General features: G+C 44.4%; 4 protein-coding genes across 4 annotated transcripts; all 4 read right to left on the bottom strand.

Annotated features, from left to right (window-relative positions):
- Positions 1-1,913: 1,913 nt before the first annotated feature.
- DSM5745_09437 (uncharacterized protein) lies at positions 1,914-2,345 on the bottom strand (the record flags this gene model as incomplete). Its single annotated transcript, XM_026751453.1, has 1 exon — positions 1,914-2,345. The coding sequence occupies one exon, from the start codon at positions 2,343-2,345 to the stop codon at positions 1,914-1,916; it is 432 nt and encodes a 143-aa protein (XP_026599801.1).
- Positions 2,346-2,653: 308 nt separating this feature from the next.
- DSM5745_09438 (MFS transporter) lies at positions 2,654-4,254 on the bottom strand (the record flags this gene model as incomplete). The annotated part of the gene is made up of 2 exons (XM_026751454.1): positions 2,654-3,794; positions 3,845-4,254. 2 exons carry the CDS (start codon positions 4,252-4,254, stop codon positions 2,654-2,656), a joined length of 1,551 nt encoding a protein of 516 aa, XP_026599802.1.
- Positions 4,255-4,583: 329 nt separating this feature from the next.
- On the bottom strand, positions 4,584-5,369 carry DSM5745_09439 (uncharacterized protein; the record flags this gene model as incomplete). Its single annotated transcript, XM_026751455.1, has 1 exon — positions 4,584-5,369. The coding sequence occupies one exon, from the start codon at positions 5,367-5,369 to the stop codon at positions 4,584-4,586; it is 786 nt and encodes a 261-aa protein (XP_026599803.1).
- A 1,726-nt stretch (positions 5,370-7,095) lies between these two features.
- DSM5745_09440 (RICIN domain-containing protein) lies at positions 7,096-7,545 on the bottom strand (the record flags this gene model as incomplete). The annotated part of the gene is made up of 1 exon (XM_026751456.1): positions 7,096-7,545. The coding sequence occupies one exon, from the start codon at positions 7,543-7,545 to the stop codon at positions 7,096-7,098; it is 450 nt and encodes a 149-aa protein (XP_026599804.1).
- Positions 7,546-9,240: the final 1,695 nt, after the last annotated feature.

Consider the following 9,240-nt stretch of genomic DNA (forward strand, 5'->3'; position numbering starts at 1 on the left):
TACCTTTTTTTAATTAATTAAAAAAGGTAAAATAACTAAAATTATTATAAATATAAATAAAAACACTAGTATTAAAAATAAAGGTATTTTTAAGTATTAAATTACTTTAAATACTTATAATAAGTATGTAATTATAGTATTTTTTTTATTATAGCCTAAGTAACTAAAAAAGCTTTTTAAGCTTTTTTTTAACTTTTTTTTATTTTTAAAAATTTATTTATTTTTAGCCCTTACCTTTTAAAGTTTCTTGCTATATTTATTATTTTTATTAAAAGTTTTATTAACCTTTTTATTTATTTATTTTTTAGGTTTATACCATGGCTTTTTATATAATTATATAAAGTGCTAATATTACTTTATTACTTAAAAATAACTATATAAATAAAAAGGCTTGTTATTAGTTAGTACTATTTTAAAAAAAAATATTTAATTTTTTATTAAAAGTTATAAAGGCTATTACTTTAGTAAAGTTTTTAAAAAAGCTATTAATTATAAAAAAATATTATTAATATTTAAATATAAACTAAAGGTAAAAAATTAAATTAGCACCTTTTTAATTTAATTAGTTAGTATTTTATTTTATATAAAAATTTAAATACTTGCTAATTATTTATAAAAAGGTTATATTAGCTATTTTATTTTTTAATTTAGGTTAATTAAATTATTTAATTTTTTAATAGGTATTCTTATAATTTTAAAGCTAATTATTAATTTTATTTTATTAAATTAAAGTATTTAAGGCTATAAAATAGTTACTAAATACCTTTAATTTAATTTTAAAATTAATTAAAATAAATTATTACTTTAATTTAGCTAGAACCTTTATAGTAAGTTTATTTTTAATAAGTTATTAAATAAAAATAATAATAATTTTTTAAATAACTTTATTTATTTTTTAAATTTTAGTATAATAATACTTAGTATTAAGCTAGTATTTATTATATATTTTAAATACTTTTTTAATTATATTTTTAAAAGGTAACTTAAAAAAAAAGGGATTTTTTTTAAAAAATATTTAGGTTAAAAAACTTTTAAACTTTTATTATTTAAATAAAGTAAAAAATTTAATTATACTAAGCTAGCTAGTTATTCCTAAACTTAAAAATAACTTTTATATTTATAATATTATTAATAAAGCTTATAAAAACTTTTAAATTAAGTATAAAAATTAAAAATTAATTAATATTTATTTTAATTTAATAAAAAAATAATTAATTATAAAGGGCTTGGTATAGCTTTAAGGCATGTATTTAAAAGTATAAATAACTTTAAAATATTTAAAAAAGGTAAAAATTTAATAAGCTAAACTATTAAGTTAATATTTAGGCTTATAATTAAAAGGCCTTTTATATATTATATTAATTAATAAAGCTATTAATTAAATATTATAAAAAAAAATAAAAAAAAAATAAATTATTTATTAAAAGCTAGAGCTACCTAGGGGTTTATATAAATATTTTAAGCTTTTAAAAACTTATTAATAGCCTAATTTTTCTACTAAAATATAAGGTATTAAACGCCTTACTTTTTTATACTAACGCGGCATGTAAAGGCGTTGACAAATAAGAACTCCACCAAAATAAGAGATCTCCACCTTTGGCTGACATTCTTCTACCCTCTTAGTATCAAACCCCGCATTCCTCCCAAGCCCCAACCCACCGAAACAACAAAAACTGCCACAATGCGCATCAACCCCAGCACCATCCTAGCTCTAACACGCTCATCACCACCACCCTCGCCGCCAACATCGTCTCCATCTACATGCCCTACCTCGAATCCAACGAAGGCCCAGGCGCCCTCGTCGGCGAAGAACCCAGCCACGTACCTACCCCCTTTCCCACCACCCAGTCCCCCCCTCCGCTCCTCACCACTAACAATACCGTATAATTCCCCCAGACCTCCAACACAACAACCTATAGCATAACCTGCGCCTTCGGCACTTCCGGCACAGGCCTAACATCGGGAATCATCGAAACCCCCTCAACATACACCATGCTCCACCAAGACACCAACAGGACGTACCAGACAGGCGAGTGCGCGATTGCCTCCAGCACGGCGTCCTGCTCGTTGTATACGCACGGCTCGTGGTGAGATCTGCCTACTGATTCGGCGATGGAGTCGCGGGCTGTTACGATTACGGCGGCGGCGACGGAGCCTGCGAGTGCGAGTGTGAGTGCGAGTGCTTCGCCGGCTGTCACGAGTACGGGCACGGCCTCGGTGGCTGCGACGACGGAGTCCGCGAATGGTACTGAGGTTCCTCGGGCAGATCCGACGGGTAGTGGCAATGCGGCGGTGGGGTGGGTTACGGGGATGCCGTGGGGTGTTGGGGTTGGGGCTGTGGCCATGGCTGCGGCTGCGGCTGCGATGCTATAAACACCAAGTTACGGTAATGGAGAAAGCACTTTTGGATTTTCGAGTTGAGAATGGTAGTGTTGATTTCTGGGTAGGTCTGCTTTTAACTATTGGGTACAGCTGTTATTCTGTTAGGCCGGGCCTGGTCATAGGTATAGGAGTGTACAACATGGATATTGGTCTTTTTTGTTCCGGCACTCTTTCATCACTAGGTAAGGCCTGGCCGTATCAATGATTTAAACCTAGCTCATTCAACCTTTGCGTCCTGGATTAAATGGACTCAGACGTTAACTACCATACTTCATACTCCCCCCGCCAACCGACTCCTCCCCCTTATCCTCCTCCCAAAAAGCACCAGCAGCCACGGCACAAGCGTCAAGCCGGCCGCAACACCCCCAAGAAGACTCGCAGCGGGTCCAAACCCCAAATTCTTGAAGAGCTGCCGACTCACCAACGGAAAGACCCCATTCATCAAATTCCTACAGAAATTCTGCGCCGCCAGCGCAGAGCTCGCGTACCCGCCGTACGTATCCGCCAGGTAATTAAACACCGCGAGGTAAATCGAGAAGATACCCATTGTCGAAAGTCCAACCGCGACAGTCGGTACGATCCAGTGGATACGGAAATCCGGCTGCGCCGTCCACCCGAACATAAACAGGCCGATGGGGAGGAGGACGCTCTCGACGCACGCGAAGTACAGCCTGTGCTCGGGGCATGTGTTCCAGTTCCTCCAGTGGCGGGAGGCGAGTTTGCTCTGCGTTATGGAGAGCAGTGTTGAGAGGAGACTTGCGGCGCAGGTTGCTGTGAAGATGGCGTTTGAGTGTGCGAGGCTGAAGGCGTAGGTTGACTGGTAGACTAGCGGGATTGCGGACAGGTTGATGTACAGCACGGACCAGGAGAATGCGGACCAGAGGGAGAAGAAGAAGACGACGGGTTCGGAGACGAGGAGGATGAAGGGGCGAGAGATGGAGATGCGGAGTGTGGTGCTTAGGTGGGCGCGCTCTTCGTGCTCGGCGACTTTGAAGCGGATGCGGTGGATGTTGGCCTTTTCTTGCTCCGGGGAATTGTTGTTGACTTGGTTTGATGGTAGCTGGACGCCTGGACAGCCGTGTTCTTCAAGTCGCTCGTAGTACCTGTTCAGGGTGTTCGCTCGCTTGCCCAGGATAACGACGCCGCGAGTCTCGCGAAAGAAGAGGAGCAGAGCGAGCGCAATGATGCCGTCAATGAGAATCTGCATGTAGAAGATCCACCGCCACGTCGTATACTGGGCAACGAAACCGCAGACAAGCGGTCCAAGACCGGTCCCAAAGAGCGCAGAGCCGGTGAAGAGAGCCATTGGGGCATTCCGCTCGCGCGACTTGTACATATCTGCAACGATGCCTCCCACCATAGTCGTGAATGTTGATCCGCCTACTCCGGCAAAGAACCTGGCAACCAGCATCCTGCACAATCAGTGAGGATAGAATAGGGCCAGGAGAAGGCAGCGGCGTACCCTGAATATAACCGCGTAACCGCACAGCAAACCTGAAAGAGAACAAGCATAACCGCCGTCCCCACAAACACAGGCTTCCTCCCGACAATCTCAGACAAGGGGACCAGGAACATGGGCGCAAAGCCCATCCCGCAGCAAAACGTCGTGATGCCTAGCAGGGCCGCAACGCGACTGACCTCCCATTCTGACGACATCTGCTCCGCGCCGGGGCTGTAGCAGCTAGTTGCGAACGACGCAAAGAGGGTGGTGATACAGGAGAGCCATGTGATGAAGCTCTTTTGGAACGAGGACCACTGATACGGCGAGCCCAGCTTTGACAGGTTTGGTTGGGCGATGTCCTTGTTCGGTCGGACGGGGATCGGCAGCTCGGAGTCAAAGCTGAGATCCAGGAAGGTGATGTCTTTGGGCATTGTGCCTGGCTCTCGTTGTTTGGGCTGGAAATGCTGCCAGTGAAGATGGAGCTCCGGGGCACGGGGTCGGAGTATGACGACAGGGGGTCAAGCTTTGGGAGTTCCATGGGAGGACCCTAAGTATGGATCCCCGACGTCACCCGGGCTCTCTCAAGACGTCGGGACCGCAATTGTCCTATGGTAGTAGATGAATCGTTTATCTGATAACTCCCACAAAGGGGCCCGCGTCAGGAACTTTCTACGAAATCCGACAATAGGGCAAGAAAAATCCAGTATCAATATGGTTCGTGCTGACACTACCACGCATAGCTGTCATTTAAAACCCCCATCTAAGCAGGAATCTTCAACCCAGTCTTCCCCTCCAACAACCTAACAACCTCCCCCTGCAACCCCTCATCCCCAGCCGCAGCAACCTGCTCACCCAGGTGTCCCCTAGGCTCAAAATACGGCGCAACAAGACCCTGATCATAATCCCCCACCGCAAGCTTCACATACGTCTCAACCCCATCCTCCAACCGATCCGGCGCCTCCTTCCCACCGAGCTTCGTAGCAACCCACCCAGGATGCACCGTCGCAACACTAGTACGACCCTTCCACTTCTTCGCAACAGCATTCGCAAGCAGATTCAACTGCAGCTTCGTATCACAGTACGACTTGAAGTCATTCCAGTCGTCCTCGCCGCGCTTCTCCCAGAACATATCGCCCACATTGCCAGGGTCCCCCTGCTTATGCAGCATCGAGCTAATGTAGATCAAACGCTTCGGCTTCTCCATCAAACACGTGAGGATATACGGCGCGCAAACGTTAACGAAGACCTGCGTGGGCATGTTTGTGTCGGCCGTGCGGCGTGTCGGGCCGAGGAAGACGCCTGCGTTGTGGATGACGACGTCGAAGGGGCCGAGGGCGTTGGCTTCGGATGCGAATTTCTTGGTTTCGGAGAGCGAGGAGAGGTCCGCGATTAGGGTGCCCGCTGCGCCGGGGCAGGCCTTTTCGGCGTCGGAGGCGCGTTGGGAGCTCCGGGCGTGCAGGTAGACGGTGTGGCCCTGGCTGATGAGTTGTTGGGCGGCGACGAGGCCGAAACCGTCGGAGGAGCCGGTGATGAGGATGCGGGACATGGTGGGTTGGTTGTTGGTTCTGGGTGAGGATGGTAAGGAGGTTAAGGGGGGGAAGATTTGAGTGCTGGGGGGCACACTTTATAGTGACGTTTGTCCCGCTGGAGCCGGGTTTCGAAGACTTATGACTGTCATTCCATGATTCTATCCACTTTTAACTCCGGATTGTGGACCTCGGGGAGGAGGTTTGTAAGCGGGATGGGGACGGTCGGGACGGATGGAAGCTCCAGTCCATGGAGGAGCTGGAGGGCTGGTGAAATATGGAGGCTGATCTTAATACCCGACCAACGGATGACCAAAGTAGCTCACTTATACGGTATAGAGATGACATTGTCCATTCCAAGGACGCTGCAGCAACGGTTCTGCAGGATGAATAAACTCGGCACCGGCTCGGCTTGGACCCGCCCGATGACCCGATTGGTCGACAACTTTCTGCACGGCTTTGATTGGTTGTTCTGGAGACTGCCATGCGTTCCCATATAACTTTGAGATAAAGTAAAACAAGCACATACGACCACAGGGTGTGGAGAACAGGGCTTCCCGTCCGCTCAGCCGTACTTAAGCCACACGCCGGCTGGTTAGTAGTATGGTGGGTGACCACATGCGAATCCCAGCTGTTGTATGTTTTTGCTGCTTTTAATTATGGGGAGTCTAACCCCAACTACCCCAACCAAGCTCATCGTCACTTGCACTAGGAAGATGGAGCGGAGAAGTGACAGAACAGAGCATCTGTTATTCAACTTGTTGGACATGGGTACTGCTTTCCACGATATCAGAGGACAAGTCCGATCACCTACATACCCAAGTAATACAACCATACCAACGATTGCTCGCACTGACATCACGTTAGTTATTGCCAGCCTTGTTGTATAGTGTTTCTCAAGTGCAAGACTTCTGTACAAGGCAGCGCTTATGCCCTGGAATAAATAAAAAATTGTATCTAAAACATCTTCAATTCATTCATTGACCTCTCCCTGATAAAGCCTTAAATCCGTAGTTAACTAAGGTACTCTGAATCGCTACTGCTATTACTCAAGGTGGATGAATGTACACGGATCAGATAATAACTGACTGAACGCTGATACCCGAGTAAGGCCTTCGTGACGCCGTCATGTCCGCCTCTTGCGGCTACCATAGCCGTAAAGCAGCCCTGCGGATCTCCGTGTCGCCGAGTTTGAACAGCTCAGCGACGAGTTGCGCATGGCTGGATTCCGCAGCGTCTTGGAGCGCGAGAGCTGAGCCTTCTGGATGTGCGTTTTGTTCCATTGGAAGCTTCCATTGTGTATCTGTAGGAGAGTGAGCACTTCGAAGCTGCCGTGTTTCCACCCTTGGCTGCGGCTGCAAGTTCGATCGCGGTGGTGCTCGTTTGATCCGGAGTTCCGATTGTTTCTTGGAGGTTGGATTTATTTCCGGGCTCTGTCGTGCTCGCAGTGCAAGCGATATCACCTTCTTATTATAGTAGTTAACGTACCGTTTAGAAAGCTACGAGCATTTATTGACCGTTATTCAGTCATCTACCCACCACAGCATCTGGAAACAGAGGTGAGCATTGAGGGAGCAACTGCTGACGGGGATAATGGCTTCGGTGAGAACTCGTAGTCGGTATCTGCCTCGTGAGGACGAATTTTGTCATTAATTCGGGAAAACAAAAGAAGTACATTATTAGTACTAGATACATCGAAGACTGGTACATTCAACAGAATCAAGTTATAAGCCAACTCACTCTCAATTACTGGCCCAATACAGTAGGCTCCAAGATCCACTGAGACGCAGGCGAGCTTTTGGGGTCTTTCAGACGCAGCTCACTGCCACTTTCTTCCGCTGCCAGAACCAGCGGCCCCGAATACGCATTCGATAGCTTCCAGGTTCCATTCCCATATTTCTCGACTTTCCACTGCTGTCCGGTGTAGTCGCCCGCCGGGGATAGATGAGGTCGGGTTTTATCGCTGCCGTAGACATCCAGGAGCATCTTGGTACCAAGCCACTTGGTGCTTAGATTGTATGCGCCCTCATTTGTCGGGGACGGACGAAGCTGCCAATGCTGACCAGTAACGTCATGGTCTGGGGCCATTTTCAGTGCCCCGTCACGTTCCTGGTTTCCGTCATTCTTCACATCGATTGCCATGTCGGGCTTGGCTAGGTTCTTGATCCTGTACCAGGACGTGCTCATAGCGGACATTGTGGTGTTTGATGATAACGGCGATGGACGTGTAATGGAACTTTGGGTTGGTGGCACTTTATATTTTGAGCTATCAAAGGGGGAGAGGAAAGGAGAGATGAAGAATGAATGCATATGGTGTATCTAGCTGGGCGGCCCGGACGTCTATATAGGCCTCTGGCCTGACTAATCTCCTAGGGCCAGCGAAGGCAAGTATTTGTTCTGCTGCTCCAGATCCCATGGATTTGCTGTGGGTTTAGCACGGGAGCTCCGCATGCGGAAGCACCTAACAAAGATAATTCAACTTTCTATGACAACAAGAGCCTGTCTGTGATAAGAAGACCATATCTCTGACAAGAAGTACCCTGTGTAATACAAAGACCCTGTTAGTGACAATAAGACGCGGTCTATGATAATAAGACCGTGTCTATGACAACTAGACCCTGTCTGTCCACCTAGCAGAAGCCGTCCCCATGTCCTGATACTACAAGTCTCGCCCATTTGCGCTAGAATCTGCTGATCCAACTTAGGATGCTTTACAGTGCAAACCCACCCCGGGCGCATGAGCACGATAGCCTGATCAGGGAACTGGTAATAATCGAGAACAGCTTTACCTTTTGAGAAGGCAGAGCTTGTGCCATGGAATAAATAGACACTTGGATATTTCAGCCTTAGATATATATCAATCCTCCTTTCTTTTAATTTCCTGAACGATTGAACTTAACATATGTACTCTTAATCCTACCGCTCTTGCTTGAGGTGGGTGAATGTATATTTGATGATACTATGGCTGCTGTCTTCAAGCGAGGGCAACGGAGACAGAACGGAGCACTCTTTGCACACATATAATACCCTGTTTTGGAACTTTTGGAAAGAGCATTCAACGTCTAACTTCGAGGTATTTTACATATTATTTTACAAACTTTGCTGGTCGCCTGTTATAAATATATCTTCCCCCGGCCAGAAGCTCAAGTAACTATTTTGGAACAAATCAGGAAGAAATAAAGCCAAAGTGACCTCTTCAAGCACCAGAACCACACCTCAAACTCTCAGTCCGGCTCTTATTAACTAACCATATGTGTACACAGCCTGGAAGTCTCGCAACCCCTTGCATCCTCAAGGTTGTACCCTCCCCTTCCTCTCTTAGCTATCCTCCACGGCACCTTATTATCTACAGAGTTATAAAAACCATTTAAACCTTCCTGCCTAAGAAAGGACTAAAAAGCTAGCTAAATCCCTTTAATAAAAGATAAATTATCTTATTTTTTATAAACTGCGTAATTTCATTTCTGTATATTATATTATTATATAATAATAATTTAATTAGTTTACCTATAAACCTAGTATTAAAGTTAATATATTCACTTAGTAATTAAGTAGTAATTATATATATAATTATTTTATTGTTATAAAAAGTATTACTGTAGGCTTTAATTCTTTAGGTAAAGATAAAGAATAAAAAAGCATAAAAGCTATGGTAGGATTAAAGGTCTTTATTTAGGCGGGTGGGGACAGGGTTAGGTTGGTTTAGTATGGCAGGGTGTAAGGCCTATCTTACTGTATATAGCCCTTTTATAAAAGCTTAAATATATTTATAAATAACTTCTCGTGGATAGCTAAGTTAGCTTAAGTGCTAATTTAGTATATACTAAAAATATTTAGTTTTTATAAGGCTAGAGTTCCAATTTTTAGTATTAATTTTAAGATTCTTATTTT

Source organism: Aspergillus mulundensis (assembly GCF_003369625.1).
Source record: "Aspergillus mulundensis strain DSM 5745 chromosome Unknown scaffold_12, whole genome shotgun sequence".
Taxonomy (NCBI): Eukaryota; Fungi; Ascomycota; class Eurotiomycetes; order Eurotiales; family Aspergillaceae; genus Aspergillus; species Aspergillus mulundensis.